Source organism: Neophocaena asiaeorientalis, unplaced genomic scaffold, assembly GCF_003031525.2.
Source record: "Neophocaena asiaeorientalis asiaeorientalis breed wild unplaced genomic scaffold, Neophocaena_asiaeorientalis_V1.1 scaffold534, whole genome shotgun sequence".
Lineage (NCBI taxonomy): Eukaryota > Metazoa > Chordata > Mammalia > Artiodactyla > Phocoenidae > Neophocaena > Neophocaena asiaeorientalis.
In genome coordinates this window covers 2,368,904-2,389,867 of record NW_020172826.1, presented here as the reverse complement: position 1 = coordinate 2,389,867, position 20,964 = coordinate 2,368,904, and the positions used below count along the sequence as shown (strand labels likewise).

Here is a 20,964-nt window from a genome sequence, read left to right as displayed (position 1 = left end):
ATTTTGGAGATTAATCCTTTGTCAGTTGCTTTGTTTGCAAATATCTCCTCCCATTTTGAGGGTTGTCTTTTTGTCAACCTTTTTGTCAAAGGGTTTCCTTTGCTGTGCAAAAGCTTTTAAGTTTCATTAGGTCCCATTTGTTTATTTTTGTTTTTATTTCTGTTTCTCTAGGATGTGGGTCAGAAAGGATCTTGCCCTGATTTGGGATATGGGGATATATGTATACATATAGCTGATTCACTTTGTTATACAGCAGAAACTAACACAACACTGTGAAGCAATTATACTCCAATAAAGATGTTAAAAAGAAAAAGGTATATGCACTGCAGCGTTCATAGTAGCATATTTACAATAGCCAAGATATGGAAGCAAACTAAGTGTCCATCAATGAATGGAGACGATGTGGTGTATATATATATATATACAATGAAATACTACACAGCCAAAAAATAATGAAAATTTGACATTTGCAACAACATGGATGGACTTGGAGGGTATTATACTTAGTGAAATAAGTCAGACAGAGAGAGACAAATACTGTATGATATCACTTATATGTGGAATCTGAAAAATAAAACAAACTAATGAATATAACATAAAAGAAACAGACTCACAGATATAGAGAACAAACTAGTGGTTACCGGTGGGGAGGGGGAGGGGAGGGGCAAAATACAGGTAAGGGATTAAGAGGTACAAACAGCTATGTGTAATATAAATAAGCTATAAGGACATATTGTACAGCCCAGGGAATATAGCCAATATTTTATAATGGCTATGAATGGAGTATAACCTTTAAAAGTTGTGAACTGCTGTGTTGCACATCTGAACTTCATTGTTAACCAACTATATCTCAATAAAAAAAATGTAATGCAACTAATATTCAAAAAAGGAAATAAGCAGAGTTAAGTCTTTTGAGCTACTTTCCAAACTTGGTTACCTTTTTTCCTAACAATTTTTTAGGGTTGAGTCCTCTAATCTTCATGAGCAACAAGGACATTTTAAGCATAGTGAATGGTTCAAGTACTAATATCTGCTACTCCAGGTAAACAGTTAAGAAGAACATAGGCCTCGATTCAGTATTTACTGACATAAAGGATTCTTGCCAGAATGGTGAGTTCAGTCAGGGTATTATAGATTTTTGGACTGCACAGTATAATCTGACTATGAATAGCAGGTGATAAATATACCAGAATAATACTGTCAGAAACAGAGTGGATAAGAATAGTTTTTTGATTCATGAAATTTCTCTTAAAAATGTTGTATTACACAAAAAGTAACTAGCTTAATCTTTTTTTTTAGCTGAACAAGTAATATAGAGATTTTGGCTCTAGATCATGCAGAATATTGATGCTTTAATGTACTCCCACTGCAAACAAACAGAAATGATAGTTGCAATATAAAAGTGGAAAACCCACGAGACGTATCAGGGCTTCAAACAATATAAGCATCTCCGTGGAGTTGATAAAGACACAAAGAAGTTGGCAGGAACTAAAGCTATTCGCTTATTGGGCTCTGGTTTTTGAAGGAATTAGCAACAAATTCCTGGAGGTTAGAGTAAGGTCATGCTTTGGAAATTATTTTTTTTAAACTCTGACTACTATTGCTGATTGTTTTATCATAGTTTCCTGTTTTTATTTTATGGTGATCATATCTTCTTGAATCTCTGAGTGTAATAATTAAAGGTTGTGTTGTCAGAATATGTTTAATTTTTTATGGCTTTTTTTTTGTTTCCCTAACTATTTTTATTTACTCACACTGTGCTTTTCTGTTGGTCTTGGATTTTCTCTTTTATGTTGCTTGTTTTCCTCATATGTCTGTCTTAGGCTGTCTGTTTAGCTCTAAGAATATAGTACTGTGAGACTGGTGTGGGTTCCCACCGATGTTACTTTCAAGTAGATATAAGTAGTGTGGTTTTCCTGTAATTCCCTCTGGAGTGGGAAATTGTACTGGAGCATTTGTGCTTGGGTGTTAAGGGCTAGATTTCAATTTAGAGTGAATGGGTAGGGAGCCAATCAAATGCCAAAGAGGTGAAATTTACCTTGAATTGACATTCACATTAGATGCCTTTAAGTTCTCCTGCAAGGTTCTGTTCAGTTGTGAAGAAAAGAACCCCACAGGTTTTTGCAGGAGGGAAACTCTGGTTGCCTGTCTTCTGTAGATGGGGTGGAGGGAGGAGCATCTCTCCCCTCCAGTGAGGTAAAGATATTTTTCAGAATATCACATTTCAGAACGTTTAGCAGGGCACATTGTTTGAAAAGAATCTGGAATTTGAGTCTCCACCACTTGCCAGTTGGGTGATCTTGAGCAAATTAATTAAACTCATTATTTCAGTTTTCTCATCTGTAAAGTAGGAGCGATGATTTCTTCCTTATAAAATTATATTGCAAAGATTATAATGTTTTATATATATAATATGTATCACAGAGGCAGACTAACGGTTAGACAGCTTAGCAAGTGTTCAGGGCATGAGCAAATTGGGGGCCCCCCAAAAGAGAAAAATAATTAGGTAAAAGTATTTAGAATTACTTTTCTAATTTAGAATCTAATTTAGAATCTACTTTTCTAAGAAAATTATTCAGTTCATCATTTTGATTTAAAAAAAGCTTATTTGTGTTTTCTTACACTTTTAGAAAATGCTTTTTGATACTTTGCTGTTGTCCTATGTTGAATTACATATTGGAATGGCACCACAAACATCTCAGTGCTTAGTTACTTGAAGGATTTTCATCTCCCTCTGGTTTCCTCCTCTCCCTCTGGTCTTCATCTGGGACCCCCAAACACATACACCCAATCATTTTACTAAATTAAGCATGTGCAAATATTTAATACCTTTGTGCTGATATACTTAGGAGCTAGCTTTGGACTTATAGTGAATTTTCACCTTAAATAATTCAAGACTATCCATTCCTATGGCTGTTTTGTTTGTTTAATTTTCACCTGGGTCCTTTCAGCTTACATTTTTCTATATTATTCAGTGTATCATCAGGCTCACAGAGCCCGGTGACTAAAGGGCTTTTCTGGTCTGTTGTGTGAAAAAAAAAAAAAACTATTCAAAAAAATTATAAAATCACAAATGCATAGGTGGTAAATTTAAAAAATATATAATGGTACTCACAGGTATCCCCCTATTTGATATCCTCATTATGGAGTCAAATTGATGTACAGCAAAGCACACCAGGTAAGTGCTCATGGGAACAGACTTCTGGAAAGTTGTTCGATTCCATTTATCATCCACCGACTCTTCTTTCTGTTGAAAACAAAAAATAATCTTTTATTTAGAAAAAGATCAATCATGGACAAGACAAACAAAAAATTACTCCAAACCTAGCTTTCCAGTCAGAAGTCCTTTGTCAAAGCTTAGGTGTAAAAAGAAATTTTACCCCCAACTGGCGATGTTGAAAAAAACTAGAGGAAAATTCATTTTATTTTTAGTACTGTGAAAGAGTGATTGAACTATATACCATATGAGGTTTCTCAGGGAGAAATACAACTTTGTGATATAAACTGGACAGGAGTTTATCTTTCTACATTAAACACACAATCCTGGCCATAATATTTGAGCAGGTACTGTGGCCTCTTAATGAAGAACAGGCTAGTGCTCAGTGCCTTGCACACAGGAAGAACTGAGCAGGTATTTGCTGATTTGACTATGTGCAAGAGGGTAATAGCTGTACCAGGCATAGCAAGATGTCAGGTTGTCTTTTTCATCTCTGGTTGTCTCCATCTGAGACCCAGGGTATGGTCACTAAAGTCACTGCTTTGGTTACCGTGGAGAGAGAGAAGGATTGCATTACTTCATGCAACTACCGACCCCATCTGTCTGGTTTTCTGTCCATGCCAGCTTTGCCTTCCTCTCAGCCAGTCATCAGTCCTAATACTTCATCCATGAATAGTTGCCTAATTCCTGCTACCCAATGTTTAAACATTTCCACATGCCCTGCAGCCACACAGTGAGTCACTCTACAGTGGAAAGCTTTAAAAAAGGATTTAAGAGAGGGAGGCTAGACTAGAACTTGATGCATCATCGGCAAGGCAAGCATGTTATGTGCACATGCTTATAGAGAAGAGTTGGAGCCCCAGCAAAGTTACTCTATGATAAAAACCTAGTAGTAGTTTTGATCTCCTAAAGACCCAGATTATTCACCTTCTTCCAGGACTAGTTTCTGGAACTAGGTGAAAGTGAAGAAGTATATACTCTGCAAAACAAAAAGGTCATGTGAGGAAACTGTAAACAGAGGTTAGTAAAGTTTGCATTCTTACTACTCCCACCTTCATTTTCTCTGTTCTATGCCAAAAAATTCTGATGGCACTTTATTCTGATCCAGTCTTCTGGATTAGAGTGTCATAGTTTAGGTTTATCCTTTCCTCTTTCTTCTCCAATCAAAACCCAATTGCCCAGGTGTCTGACACCAGAAGAAAAGTTGATAAGCTTACACCAACAGTTTACTTTTTAACCTTCTTAAAGCTTTGGTTTGCTTTTTCAAGGAATATTTGTAATTAAAGAGGATGAATTTCAGTGATGATATTTCACAAAGTGGATCAGAAAGATGGGAGTTGTAAAGTAGGCACAATGCTTTTCTGGTATTAGATAGGTGACAGTTATATCTAAGGATGAGCTTCACCCTTTTATTTTATTTTATTTTTTTTTGCGGTATGCGGGCCTCTCACTGTTGTGGCCTCTCCCGTTGTGGAGCACAGGCTCCAGACGTGCAGGCTGCAGCCATGGCTCACGGGCCCAGCTGCTCCGCGGCATGTGGGATCCTCCCGGACCGGGGCACGAACCCGTGTCCCCTGCATCGGCAGGCGGACTTTCAACCACTGCGCCACCAGGGAAGCCCCAAGCTTCATCCTTTTACATGTCAAAAGTATAAGGAATAATAAACCTCAACCTTGAGGTAATGATGCTTTAGTTAACTGCGTTACCCATTCTGGAGAGGAGGAGCAGTAACAGAGGAAAGAGTCATGTTAATAATTATACAAACAGAACTTATTGTAGCCTATTTTTTTTTTTAACATTTAATGAGTACTTCTTGTTCACTAGAATACCTACAGGCATGGTGTTTCCTGGAGTTGTGGCTATATTCCAATATTTAAGTGATGATTTTTTGTAGTAGCCCTATATTAAAAACTGGGTTTATATTCAACTGAAAACCAAGAATAGTAACTAGGCCCTTGAATATTTTTAAATCTGTAATTCCATTAGTTTGCCTTTAATTTCTCATGATTAGGGGTTTCTTTCATTTAAGCAGAACCCAGCTAATGTATGTCTACTGTATCCATTCTTGCTTAGAAAACTAACATGGTGTTTTGATTGGAATGTGATATCTTGAATTAAAGATGTCTAGTACTCAAAGAAAAGAGATTGCCCAAATGTATTTTCAAGCCTCTAAATAAGCTATTAGAACACATTTATTTTAGAATTCAGTAGGTTCTTTCATAGAAAAGCAGGTAATTTACCTGATATTATAAACAGACTATCTGCATAAATTAAAAAATTTAAAATACTCACCTCCACTGGCATGTTTGAAAGTGCCTTATATTCTTTGGGGTGGACGATAGATATTGTATAAGTTGCCTTTTTGTTGGGCTCATCAAAACAAGGGAAGGATTTCCTGGCATCTGTTGGTTCATGATCAGTGGCTGCTATGCTCCTTAGAAATAAACACACAAACAAAATATATGTTGCCTCTTCTGATAGCCCCTATGTTTCTATTCCTACAGAAAAGAATCAGCTATGTAATTATAACTACTGCATTTCTTAAAATGAGTTTCCATCCAGAAAACTATCAAATAGTTGTCAAAGTCTTTCCTGGAATTGTTAGGTTAACAAATAAATGAAAATTCAGAAACTGCTTCGGATATTTTATATGAGTAGTTAGGTATTTTGTTGCCATAACTAAAAATCTGTGAACTCTAAATGAGCAAAAATCAATCCGATTCTGAGCTATCACTCTTCCATCCTAAAGCCATCAAGCAACAAGTAGATAAACACAAAGCCAAACTCAAAGGCCTGCTTGTACCTGTCCTTGTGAGTGTGAACAGCTGTGTCCTGTCACGGAGTAGAGGAGTATATTCCAGAGTCCACAGCTCCTGTCCCTAATAGTACATTCTTTCTTACTTATGTTACACCAGGGACAAATCCCTTAGTTTTCATTTTCATGCAAAGTCAGTCCCTGAGCAATCTCCCAGTGAAGCAACCTTTGGCCAGGTTTAAAGTCCACTTTTGGAAAGAGACAGTATTCCTTTATAGCTCTAACTTAATGCTTATTAAGCTAAAATGTTAATGTTTCCATCATTTCAAAGTGGAAATATTTTTTTCTGAGTAATTGCTCAAAACAAATCAATGAATGTAAACTTTTTACATGTAGTTATATTACAGTAAGATATTGTACATTTGCTCATTAGAAGAGTAAGCAGAGTAAAAAGTGTAAAAGGAAAGAAATGTTGACTTATATTCATTAATAATTTGTGTAAGGAAAATATTTCATCCTTCAGAATTCTCAGAGACTAAGGAACATATTTCATAAAGAATAACAAATTGTTACATTGTTCATTGATCCAATAAATATTAATTGAACCCCTTCCTACAGACACACACATACACACACACACACACACACATCTACCAGGCATTATTCTAGGTTCTGAGGGAATAACAAAGAATAAGTAAATAAATAGATAAATAAGGAGAGTGTTAAGAGCTATATAGAAAATGAAACAGGGGAAGTGACAGAAAATGACTCAGGAAAAGTGGTGAGCAATATTAGGTAGAGTAGTCAGGGACAGTCTCTTGGAGTAGGTGATGGTTTGCTGAGATCCGAATGATGAGAAAAACCCAGACAGGTGAAGATTAGGGAAAATGTGTTTCCTTAACAGAGGGAACAGCAAGTGCACAGTCTCTAAAGTGGAAAAGAATTTAATGCGGTTGAGACCTGAAAGATGTCCAGTGTAGCTGAAGTACAGTGAACTGGAGGGACTAAGGGGTCAGCAGAGGCCATGGTAAGTGTCTTCATTTCATTTGGGTTCAAGGATGCATTATATACATTAACTTATATAAAAACTAATATGTCATAGGTCAACATCCAACTACAAGAAATTAAAATATTTTTGAATTTCTTTTAAAACCCCTCTGGATACAAAAATTAGTTGTTAAAAACTCAGCCAAAAAAACTAATCTGTAAAAAATAAAACTGGAAAAGGTCTGTCTTTTAGGACACTGTTGACTGAGGGGGACAACTTTCTGGGATGACTGAAAAAATCTATACCTTATGTATAGCTGATTCATTTTGTTATAAAGCAGAAACTAACACACCATTGTAAAGCAATTATACTCCAATAAAGATGTTTTTAAAAAAAGCTATACCTTTTTATGGGTGTGGTTAACAAAGATGTGTGCATTTGTCAGAATTCATTGAATTGTTCCCATTAGATTTGTGCATTTAATGTATATAAATTTTACCTAAAAATAACTGTAAATCAATATTGAGCTCCAGTAAATAGATTTAGATTTGGATTGTTGCAGTGGCATGAGTTAACAGTTCAGAAACAATCTCTTCTGTATCCCAAGCTTGAGCAAATGAAAAAAAATGAGGATAACAGAAGGCAGGTTTCTCACAGCTGGGGAAGAGAGTTATAAATTTGTGAAAAAGGAAGACTAGACCTTGGTATTGAACTGTAACTGCAGGTTCAGTGTATACTCAATGATTTTTCACATACACATGTATCTATATATGTAAATGGATATAAAAATACACAGAGACATGTATTTCCTAGTTTTGTCTGCTGAACAGGACTAAAAGAAATGACAAGCTTGTAGCAATGAGCACAACTAGTTCCCATTACCACTCTCCAATAAAAGGAACCAGAACTCTTCATAAAAATGGCTGATTCCAGTGCTGGATCAGAAAGGTCCAAAATGATCCTGGAACATCTTGCTTTGCCAAAAAGTAAGGAAGTTTTCAAAGAATCATAAGAATAAGTCAAAAGGACACAAAAGTCAGCTGGAGGGGACTACCCCTGGCCAGATCTGGGGGAACATCAAAATAAGTAATGGAATTATAAACTATTGATTAAAATAAGAATCCATGATAAAACATATGAATAAATAAATAAGTGGGGCAAAGGAAAGCTCTTCTTTACAGTAGATTGCCTACTAATAATTTTAGGAGGAATGATGGATTTAGAAAGTCATCAGTGGATGCCAAAACAAAGTGGATGAAAGTTTGTTGAGGAAAGGGGTATCTGAATAGTTTCAAACACTTTCTCTGAAAATTACTTACAAATAAAAAAATTATAACTTTACAATGAAAAAAACTGTTGGATACCGCCTTAAACAAGTAATCAAAGATCACTAATAATTGTACGGATCAACATAACGTGTCTCCTGATGTGACTTCCTGAGAGGGACTAAGTATCACTTCTCTGAAATTCCTGACAAAAATGCTTGACTTGCATTTTTAAATCATGAGGAAAACCAGACAAACTAAAACTGAGGGATATTCTCAAAATAACTGGCCTGTGCTCTTCAAAAATATCAAGGTTGTGAAAGACAAAGAAAGGCAAGGGACTGTTCCAGTTTAAAGGAGTCTAAAAAGGCATGACATTAAATGCATTGCATGAATCCAAACTGGATACTGGACTGGGAAAAAAATACTGGGTTAATTGATGAAATTTGATTATGACTGTGGATTAGATGATTATCATATCAATGTTAAATGTTCTGATTCTGATAACTGTTCTGTGGTTATGTTAGAAAATGTCCCTGTACTTAAGAAATATATACTGAATGTGAAGAGGTAAAGGGAGACAATGTTTCAATATACTCTAAAGGTCTAGAGAGAGACAGAGACATGGGGTTGCTGGGGAGAGAGGAAATAGGACAAAATGTAAACAATTGGTAGTGTTCCTAGGAGTTTCTTGTATTGTTCTTGTAACTGTTCTGTTAAGTTTGAAATTATTTCAAAATAAAGTTACCCAAAAAGTCCCAGCCAAGAATTTATTCTTCAGTATTACTGATCAGTTTTTGTGATAACAGTTTAACTAATCAATTGAAGTTTCTAACACATGTAGACTGTAGTGAATTGCAAATGCATCAGAATATAAAGAAGCCTGTACACTTCCCCAGTGTACTAAGGATTTATAAGAAGATCCACCAGGCTCCAACCCCATGTTTAGTCAGCTGCTTTTTTCTTTTGAATTCCTCTGGATTCTGATTTCTCCCCCAGGCAAAGGAAGAGGAAAAGTCACTCTCTGCAAGAATGTTTCAATTTAGTCACACCTCAGAAATAAGCCAGATAACTAATTTGGGAATATGAGTGTGATTAACAGACAAGGGAGAGATTGACAATAATACAATAATAGTAGGGGACTTGATCACACCACTTACATCAATGGACAGTCATCCAGATAGAATCATCAGATAGAAAACCATTAAGAAATCAGTGGTCTTAAATGACACATTAGACCAGTTGGACTTAACATGTATCTACAGGACATTCCATCCCAAAACAGCAGAATACACATTCTTTTCAAGAGCCCATGCAACATTCTCCAGGATAGATTGTATGCTAGGCCACAAAACAAGTCTCAGCAAATTTAAGAGGATAGAAATTATATCAAGCATTTTTTCTGACTACAATGGTATGAAAGTAGAAATCATTTACAGGAAGAAAAAGAGGAAAAACACAAACAGGTGGAGACTAAACAACATGCTACTAAAAAACCAATGGGTCGGGCTTCCCTGGTGGCACAGTGGTTGAGAGGCCGCCTGCCGATGCAGGGACACGGGTTCGTGCCCCGGTCCAGGAAGATCCCATCTGTCGCGGAGTGGCTAGGCCTGTGAGCCATGGCTGCTGAGCCTGCGCGTCCGGAGCCTGTGCTCTGCAACAGGAGAGGCCACAACAGTGAGAGGCCCGCGTACCACAAAAAAAACAAAAAAAAACAAAAAAAAAACACCAATGGGTCAATCAAGAAATCAAAGAGGAAATTAGAAAATACCTTGAGACAAATGGAAATAAAAACATAACTATCCAAAATCTATGGGATGCCTCAAAAGCAGTTTTAAGAGAGAAATTTATAGCAACACAGGCTTACCTCAAGAAACAAGAAAAGTTTCACATAAACAACCTAACCTACCAACTAAAAGACTTAGAAAAAGAAGAACAAACAGAGCCCAAAGTCAGCAGAAAGAAGGAAATAATAAAGATCAGAAAGGAAATAAATAGACACTGAAAAAAAATAGAAAAGATCAATAAAACCAAGAGCTGGGTTTTTTGGAAAGATAAACAAACTTTATAAGTGTTTAGCCAGGCTCACCAAGAAAAAAGAGAGAGGACCCAAATTAACAAAATGAGAAATGAAAGAGGAGAAATTACAACCAATATAACAGAGATTTAAAAAAATAAGAGAATATTATGAACAGCAATAAAGCAATAACATAGACAACCTAGAAGAAATGGATAAATTTCTAGAGACATAAGATCTTCCAAGACTGCATCAGGAAGAAATAGACAATCTGAACAGACCAATCTAAAAAAAACTCCTAGCAAACAAAAGTCCAGGACCAGAGAGCATCACAGGGGAATTCTACCAAACATATAGAGAAGAGCTAATATCTATCCTTCTCAAACTATTCTAAAAAAATTGAAGAGGAGGGAACACTTTCAAATTCACTCCATGAGGCCACCGTTACTCTGATACTGAAAGTAGGCAAAAATACTACAAAAAAAAGAAAATTACAAGCCAATATCTCTGATGAATATAGATATAAAAATCCTCAATGAAATATCAGCAAACTGAATTCAACAATATATAAAAAGGATCAGACATCATGATCAAGTAGGATTTATTCCAGGGATGCAGTGATGGTTCAAGATCCACAAATCAATCAGTGTGATACACCACATTAACAACAGGAAACATAAAAATCACATGATTATCTCAATAGCTGTAGGAAAATTTAACAGAATTCAACATCCACTCATGATAAAAACTCTCATTGAAGTTGGTATAAAGGGAACATATCTCAACATAATAAAGCCCATACATGACAAACCCACAGCTAACATCATACTCAGTGGTGGAAAGCTGAAAGCTTTTCCTCTAAAATCAGGAACAAGACAAGGATGCCCATTCTTGTCAATTATTTACATAGTATTGGAGATCCTAGCCACAGCAATCATACAAGAAGAAAAAACAAAAGGCATCCAAATAGGAAAGAAAGAAGTAAAATTGTCACTATTTGCATGATACTATATATAGAAAACCCTAGTCTCCACTAAAAAACTATTAGAACTAATAAATGAAGTCAGTAAACTTGCAAGATACAAGATTAGTATACAGAAATCTGTTGCTTTGTCTATACACTAATAATGAACCAAAAGAAAGAGAAAGCAAGAAAATAATCCTGTTTAAAATCATATCAAAAAGAATAAAATGCCTAGGAATAAACTTAACCAAGGAGGTGAGAAACCTATACTCTGAAAAGTGTAAGACATTGATGAAGGAAATTGAAGGTGATGCAAAGAAATGGAAAGATATCCTAGGTTCATGGATTAGAAGAATTGATACTGTTAAAATGTCCACACTACCCAAAGCAATCTACAGATTTAATGCAATCCCTATCAAAATACTTGTGACGTTTTTCACAGAACTGGAACAAATAATTCTGAAATTCATATGGAACCACAAAAGACCCCAATTTTCCAAAGCAATCTTGAGAAAAGAGAACAAAGGTGGAGATATCACTCTCTGGCTTCAGACTTTAGACTACAAAGCTACAGTAACCAAAATAGTGTGATACTGGCACAAAATCAGACACGTAGATCAATAGAGCAGAACAGAGAGCCCAGAAATAAACACACGCACTTATAGTCAATTAATCTATGACAAAGGAGGCAAGAATATACAATGGGGAAAAGACAGTTTCTTTAATAAATGGTGCTCAGAAACCTGGACAACTACATGTAAAAGAATGAAATTAGAACATTTTCTCACACCATATACAAAAATCAACTCAAAATAAATTAAAGACCTAAATGTAAGACCAGAAATCATAAAATCCCTAGAAGAAAACATAGGCAGAACACTCTTTCACATAAATTGTAGCAATATATTTTTAGATCTGTCTTCTAAGGCAAAGGAAACAAAATAAAAAATAAACAAATGGGGTCTAATTAAACTTAAAAGCTTTTGCACAGCAAAGGGAATCATCAACAAAACAAAAAGACAGCCTATGAAATGGGAGAAAAGATTAGCAAATGATATGACCAGTAAGGGGGTAATATCCATAATATATAAACAGCTTATACAACTCAATACCCAAAAAATGAACAACCTGAATAAAAATGGCAGAAGACCTGAATAGACAATTTTCCAAAGAAGACATACAGATGGGGAACAGGCACACAGAAATATGCTCAACATCACTAATCATCAGAGAAATGTAAATCAAAGCAGTGAGATATCACCTCACACCTGTCAGAATGGCTTTTATCAAAAAACACAAATAATAAATGTTAGTAAGGATGTGGAGAAAAGGGAACCCTGGTACACTGTTGGTGGGAATGCAAATTGGTACAGTCACTATGGAAAACAGTATGGAGGTTCCTCATAAAACTAAAAATTGGACTACCATATAATCCAGCAATTCCAGTCCTGGGTATCTATCTGGAAAAAAAAGGAAAACACTGATTTGAAAAGATACATGCACTCCAATGTTCGTAGACAAGATATGGAAGCAACCTAAGTGTCCATCAACAAATGAATGGATAAAGAGGATGTAGTATCTATGTATACAATGGATATTACTCAGCCATAAAAAAGAATGAAAGTCTGCCATTTGCAATAATATGCATAGACCTGAAGGGTATTATGCTTAATGAAATGTCAGACAGAGAAAGACAAATATTGTATGTTATCACTTATATGTGGAATCTAAAAAATAAACAAATATAACAAAACAGAAATAGACGCACAGATATAGAGAACAAACTAGTGGTTACCAGTGGGGATAGGGAAGGGGGGAGGGGCAAGATGTGGTAGGGGATTAAGAGGTACAAACTACTATGTATAAAATAAATAAGCTACAAGGATATATTGTACAGCACAGGGAATATAGCTAATATTTTATAGTAACTTTAAATGGAGTATAATCTATAAAAATATTGAAACTAATATAATATCATAAATCAACTATACTTCAATTATTTAAAAAGGCCCTATTTGTATATGCTAAATTCCATCCAGAGTTACTAAAGTTTTCTAAATATATGCAGATTTGAAAACAACGTATATGAGATAGCAATACAAAACCATTTTAGATCACAACTTTGGGGAAGTTTTATTCAGTGATTAAAACAAGTTAGATGAATTGATTTGCAAATTAATGGAAAAGGCCTGGCTAATCTCACAGTATGTTCAGGAGTAACTCTTGGGTATGTCCTAAATAATTATAATGCCAGGCAAATGTGCTGAGGTAAACCATTTTTACATAGGGGCCTCTCTGTGTTGTAAGTCACCTACTAGACCCAGCACATTAAAAGTATAATTCTGTGTAGCTTGTTAATTTACAAAAGGGAAGGCATTCCTCTGACTTCTCTGAGTGCATCAGATCAAGCTGACCTTAGAGAACGCTGAAGAGAGAGGAAGTAATGATTGCAAGCACCAACCGTTCACTCTGAATCAACTTTAAAAAAACCAACTACTTGATTACCTCATAAATCATCTGGCCTACTGTTTCCAATGAAGACTCTCAGGCTATGTTCAGCAGTTTAATATCTTGAGCCAGAAAAATAAACAGCAAGATCTGAGTGAAAAACTTAAATGAAAGACTTCTGATGCAGGCGAGGCAGCCACAATGAAGTATCTTTGCAGACTAGTAAAGGGTTCCAAAATTCAGTAGAGGAGCTGATCAGTGCAAGACAACCCATCTAGATTATTCAAACTCCAACCAATTTTTTTTTTTTTTTTTTGCGGTACCCGGGCCTCTCACTGCCGCGGCCCCTCCCGTTGCGGAGCACAGGCTCCGGACGCGCAGGCTCAGCGGCCATGGCTCACGGGCCCAGCTGCTCCACGGCATGTGGGATCTTCCCGGACCGGGGCACGAACCCGTGTCCTCTGCATCGGCAGGCGGACTCTCAACCACTGCGCCACCAGGGAAGCCCCTCCAACCTATTTTTATGGTGGTTTGAACCAATTAATTATTTAAATTTATTTTCCAAATGCTTTTTTTCTATGCAGAGGATACTCAAGGTCAAGTAAAATTTCTTATTGTTTCCTTGCTTCCAAAATAAAGGAAATTACTATGCATCCTGCAACAAGTAAACAAGACACCCCTGCTGAAGCTGTTCTTTGTTTATAATGGGTATACTGATAGCTCGACATATCAATATAATGAATAAACTGACATACAATTAAAATTTCAAGATCAAAACTACAAATAAGTATACATATCTGTGCGTGAGGATATAATGCACACACACGTGCACACACACACACACACACACACACACTCTTAATTATGACCTTCTCAATGATTTCTGCTCTGTTTCCACTTAACTGCTAAATCTTTATCACAAGCCCTAACCTTGTGCTTCAGATTTAATTATCCAAATGCCTACTAGACATCTCTTCCTAGATATCTGACAGGCATTCAACACATCTGCCACCGAACTCATGACCTTCCCTTCTAAACCTGGTTCTTCTATTTTCAATATCAGTGAAAGTTGTGGGCTGTCAGATCAGATATCTGGAGCATCCTAGATCTATAACTCATCTCTTCCTCACAGCCAGTCAGTCTTCAAATCCTGACTGCGTTACCTGCAAGCTATTTTCTCCATTATGTTCTCTTCTGACTGTCCTGAAATCACTGTCCTACCTGATCCTCATCGTCTTCTCTTTCCTGGATAACTGCAGTTTCTCTCATACACTCATGTACAGATTTAGTTCTTTCCTCCCCATGTAAATAGTCATTGGTTAACTTTTCCTGCATAATGCCTGTCATTAATTATCCTTTTTTTTTCCCTGTGGGTTTTCCAGAGTTATCTCTAGCTAACCTCTTCATATAAACCTCTCCTACAAACTTATTTCTTCTCCCGACTATGCTTTTTTGACCTAATGCCTTTCCTGTTTGCCTGCTTTTTAACTTCTTGCTTGCCTCTGCCTATTGAAATCCCACCATTACATCAAAATTCAACTTCAATCCCAGCAATGCTGTAAAAACCCAGAAAACCCAAACCGGAAACCATGTGTCCCTCTTTTAAATTCTTGTAATTCCTGTCAGTTCCAATGGTTCTCAGTCCTTAAAGTATGAAGACTGCATTCCTAAGTCAAAAAAAGATTCTACTGACTTCTCTTGCCTTTGACAAGATGGGGAGAAAAGGAACCACGGGAAGTTTTCCATCCTGACTGAGTGGGAAGGTGGAGCTGTCATTGGTGGAAATTGGAGTCCTCTATGAGAAAGGGGCTGTGGCAATGCAGCATGTCCCAGCATGTTCCAGAGGACACTAGTGTGAGAGCCTATATGAAAATTTCTATATATTCATTTAATAATCATTAAGTTCTCTCTGTGTGCTAGGTAGTGAACAAGAGAGACACAGGGACCCTACTCTCAGGGACCCACAGAAGATTCCACAGTCTCATGCAGTTGGGAAACTACATACTATGGCAGCTTCTAGAGGTTCATAATGAGCATTATCATATAAAAGTCTCTGAAAAGTCCCACCATTTTAAAAAAACTTTAAAGTTTAAAAAACTTTAACATATTTTTGTGTTTAGTATTATTTCCCAAAGAAATTTGGCCACAGAATCCCTCCCTTGCATTTTTCTGACAATATCTATTAATATCCCATGCAACTAGAACTCTCTGGAACAGATAATTAGGAAATGCTATGTAAGAGCAATCCAAATGCAGAGAAGGAAATGCTGAACCTTGGAGAGGAGAGAACATTGTTATATACTTCGGAGATGTGAGTAGAGGGGAACTCTGAGAACAACTGGAAATCCTACATAACTATTGAGAAGGAGTGTTGAAGTGGTTTGGTGGTGTGGGCAGGAAAATATTCCAAAGGTTCCAATCCTTCGAAGTGGTTTTCCTCAGACCCGAAGGAACAGACCAGAGTAGGAAAAGTGGCTGTTAAGTTTCCCAAACTTTCTTCTCCTGAGCCTCACTATAGCTGTCTCCCCGGTGAGATGATACGGTTATTATGGCTAGGGAACTCTAAACTTGCTCTACCTTCTCCAAGTCTCCATTTGCCTCTGAATTTTGAGGGAAAGAAGCTCAGATAGTTGTCTCTTCTCCGTGAAGTTCAAGTGTCGGTTGTATTTACAGAAATCAAGTAATTTTGGCTACTGTTGAGTGCACTAATGTTTATTTGCATTGTGGTTGCGACGGTCATATCCCATACCGCATATGGTATGGGATATGGGTAACTCAATCCTGGAGTTAATTTTACAATAAGGCAGAAGGGTTGGAAAGTATAATCTTGATGGTATACATAAAATATATTACTCTGATGGCATTTGAAATTGCATGAGCATCAAATATTACAAAGTTCACTCTATAATCTGAAAGGACGGTGCTCTTCCCCCTGAACTCACGCTTGTGGCCCTCCTCTGCACTCTGTAGTTGAGACCCACTAAAGAGGCCTGCGCTGTCAAAATGTTATTCACAGGCTTGAAAGAAAACAATGCACTTTTCTCATATGCTTGAAATATTTCAGAATAAGAAAAACAAAAAGTATTCCATTGAGCCTAAATGAGGTTATTATGTTCCAGAACCATTCCAAAACCATGTGTGCAGTGCAAAACTGGCTGCATCCTGTGTAATGTGAGAGCCTCATCTGCTACCAATGAAAACAGACAAACCTGGTGACACCAGTCCTCCATGGGAGCCTAATTGAGCACCAGCCTTCCTCCCCAACCTTGCATCACTTAGTATTTCTGAGTATTTTAGCAACTAAGACAGCTAAGTTTCAGAATGTCATCTCTCAAGTATATATCTTATCATAAAACTAACTCATACAGTAAAATAATCCAAAGAGTTAGAATTAATAATATATATTTTAGCATATAGTAATTTTTTGTACTTATAAAATATATAACAGAAACTTATTAGTGGAACTGTGTTCCATATTTTTTGGCCTTCCTGTAGTGTATAGAATTTTATAAAGTATTTTGATGGCTTTACCCAGATGCAATTTCTGTTGTTTTCACAACCCAAAAAGCAGTTTTAAACTCAGCAATAATCATTTAAAAGTTTTGACTTGTTTTCACTTTACACTAACAGATTTTTAGAATCTCTTGAAAGTAGATATTCTTTATTATTCCTTTACCAAATTGCAAACACTTAAAAAAATCATCTTATCGTTAGTAAGGCTCAGAGAAATCAGTTCTTTCATTCATTGTTTGTGGAAATGTAATTTGGGACATATTTTTGGAAGTCAGTTTGGAGATACACACATATACATATGTGCATGCACATGTGTTATATATGTGTAGATGTGTGTATATATACACACACATGCATGCACTCGTACATGGGTAGTTTGAGCCAATTTCCTAAGAAATTTCCTATAGAAATGTTAGAAAATACTATTCATAGTTTTTTATAAGGCTGTTCATTACATTTTATAGGTGTTTATAGGTAAAAAAGTAGAAGCAATTTAAGTGCCCAAATCTAATGGGAAAGTTGAATGAATTACATTTTATTGGTACAATGGGCTATCATATATCCATTAAATCATTTGTGGAAGAATACCAAATTATATGTTAAAGTGTTGATATATTGTAAAAACATGTTACACAATACTATATACAGCATAAGAATGCCATGTTTATCTGTATCCAGAAAAAATAACTAGAAGAATGTCGGCCTAACTGCTAACAATGACTATGCTTGAGTGATGGACTTATAGATGGATTTTTTTTCTTATAATTTTCTGTTTCTCAAGTTTTCTGTAGTGAATGTGTCTTATTTATGAAATAATTAAACAAAATAAATGTTACATGTTTCTTGACATATTTGTACCCTTTGACCCAGCAATTCTATTTTTCAGACCATATCCTAACATGAGAAAATAAACAGATACACACTTACAGAGGTACTTACAACTATGTTCTTTCTGACTTGTTTATAGTAATAAAACACTGGAAGCTACTTGAATGTCCAACATTAGGGAATTGGTTTTAAAAAAATAACTGCATTCATGCAGTGAAATATTGCACAGTCTTTAAAATCAGATTCTTGAAAATATTTAACAAAAGGAAATGCTTACAGTATATTCAGTTAAAAGGTATATGGACAGAGAGATATGTAGACATAATATAATTACAATTTTGATTACCTAAAAATATTTAGAATATACATTAGTGTTTTAACAGGGCTAACCACTGGGTGGTGAAATTATTTATAGGTTCTTTTTTTCCTTTTTATAATTTTCTATGCTTTCAACATTTGTAATTTTTATAAACAGAAAGAATATGTAAACAATAAAGAAGCTTGTTTTTTGCAAGTAATATTAAGATACAGTATCTATATGAACATGATCCCTCCAAATATTTTTTCAGACTATCATTTCTACTCAGTTTATTGCTGTACTACACAGTGAGATAAGAATGTATAATATTTTATTTTAATCCCTGGGTCTCTCTGACAAACAATAGGAAGAATTCTGACCAAAAGATTTGCTTTGCTCTATAAAATGCTTAAAACAACATAGGAAAGGAATATTCAGAGGGCTGGCCTCAGTCTCACTCTGAACAGTGATATAAGGTTTCTTAATCATTTACTTGTTCAGAATCTAAGTAGGCAAAGGTCAAAGCAGTTTCAAGTTCAGTGTTACCTCAGGTGTAGCCTTCCTCTGTGATGCAAGGACCACACCCACAGAGTGAAGGTTTTTTGAGTTCATTGAGAGAGTTTATGCCTTTGACAAAGCTCTAGTAATAGCCTCTGATTGAGCGACAAGGCAAGTAACCATTTGGCTAGACTCAGGGAATGCAAGTATATATACATGTATACTAGGAGGGCTGTGTCGGGGGGATATATTTATGTTCTTAATTGCTTAAGGCTTAGCATAACCATTGCATACTGCATGATAGATAATAAGCCTGAAGAGTTATCCGTGTGCTACCACTAATGTATGGACTCAATGAGTATTTATTGAAAGCTTATCTGTAAAACATGGTTCTGGCCATATGAGATTAAAAAGACATAGTCCTACCTTCCTTCCTAAATGAAAACACAAAAACAATTGCGTGAATTTTACATACTGTCAATGTTTCTTCTCCAATAAAACAGACAAAATTATAATTGATATTTACTGATTTTCACTTAAATTTAGTGTGATATAATTTTAAAAGTTCACTTTAAAATCATTGCCACATAGCCCAAGAATATCACCAGTGAAATTTACCAGACACATGTATTTTTAAAGTTTCAGGTAGTTCATGTAAATATTAAGGATAGAATGCAGTATATTATGATTTTTCCTGATGAAATAAAGGACTTACACTGATTTTTTAGACTCCATGCAGCTCATTCAATACTTTCAAATTTTGTGATAGGCTTTGAAAATATAAATGGGCAAGAATTTTTGCTTCCCAGATGAACAGGCAGAAATGAAACCAAGTTTAGACAAAGATCAAACCATCAATATAATTGAAAGGTGGAAAGTGAAAGGGAAGGAGAAGAAATGGAAAGCAAATATATAGCTTTGGAGAAATAAAGCAAAAGAAATAAAAAAATTTACTTGATTTGTCCTTTCTCCACGTATGTTGTTCTATAAAACCCCACAAGCGAGCCGTTCAGCCAGCCGGCGAACTCCATGGTCAACTGGTAGAGACCCTTGCCACCGTTGGGTGCAAGCTCTTCTTCTGTCTCCACTACCACATACTCCTGCTTTTTGTATTCGAAGCACCGCCTGACTTTCACCTGCTCCCCAGAGGGCTTCCTCAGCACCGGGAGCTGGGTGATCCTCGTCTCCCGGAGGTGTAGCCACAGGTTCCGGGTGGGTGAGCTCACGTTGATGGAGATGTTCACGCTGCCTGTGTACGTGTCCTCCTCCAACAGGGGCTTCACCTCCAGGTCGTAGTGCACTGGGTTGATGAAGTCCGGCAGCCTGAAATCTTTCCAGCCTCCACTTTCATCTTCACTGGCAGGGCAGACCCCCTGGTCCTGTGGAGGGCTCAAAGTGGGAGGCCTCGAAGTGGGAGGCCTCGAAGTGGGAGGCCTGTGGGAAGGAGCCTGGGTTGTGCCCTGTCCTCCGTCGGTAGAGTCACACGATCTGGTCAAGCCCACGGAAAGTCCTACTATTAATCCGACACCCACCACCACCGCACAGATAATGGCCACATGTTTCCTTTTAATGCAGTATCTCTTAGAGCCTTCTCCCTCCTCCAAGATCATTTTTGTTTCCAAAGTCAAATGTTACACATAAAAGGTCGTTAAATTTAACTAACTAACGTCAGCAGTCTTCCTTTTTCAATTGGAAGGAATTCCCTGGTTTGGCAGCCTGCTTTCGCCTTTCCCACACCTCTCTCTCTCTGGCTGCTTGAATCTTTTCCTTTCCCTTCACGTTCCCACTAGACACTCAAGGATGAATGTGGAATCAAGGGGGTGGAGTAAGGACTCCAGAAGAGGAGCTGAGCTGGAGGAAGAGAACTGACGAGAATATTGTCACGGCTCCTCTTAAAAACAACGCATCCCCCACTCCACCCCTCCTACTGGAGTGAGTTAAATATAAAACAGGGCTTTGCTTATCAGCCAGTGGGAGGATGATCCTTTGCCAAAGCTCTGTCAGCAGCTTTCGAGGAGAGAGCGTTTGGGAAGAGGTGTGCTTGTGATGGAAAATCTCACCCTTTGCCACTGAGTCTGTGGCTTCTTCCTGTTGTGTGCACAGTCTCTCTCTCCTAACCAAAGGGCTTTTTGCATCTCAGCTATTTTTTAGGTAGCTGTGTTTTCTTTTCATT

The 20,964-nt window shown here is 36.7% G+C and overlaps 1 protein-coding gene across 1 annotated transcript in view; it reads right to left on the bottom strand.

The window, feature by feature from the left end:
- The window catches only part of ENPEP (glutamyl aminopeptidase), a 97,462-nt gene extending 76,826 nt beyond the window's left edge, over positions 1-20,636 (bottom strand). Inside the window, exons 1-3 of the mRNA XM_024741950.1 lie at positions 19,746-20,636; positions 5,510-5,651; positions 3,116-3,247 (exon numbers count right to left, since the gene is read on the bottom strand). Of these exons, the coding sequence (XP_024597718.1) occupies positions 3,116-3,247; positions 5,510-5,651; positions 19,746-20,401 (930 nt within the window). The 5' untranslated portion in view covers positions 20,402-20,636. The remainder of the gene's footprint in view (positions 1-3,115; positions 3,248-5,509; positions 5,652-19,745) is intronic.
- Between the last annotated feature and the right edge of the window lie 328 nt (positions 20,637-20,964).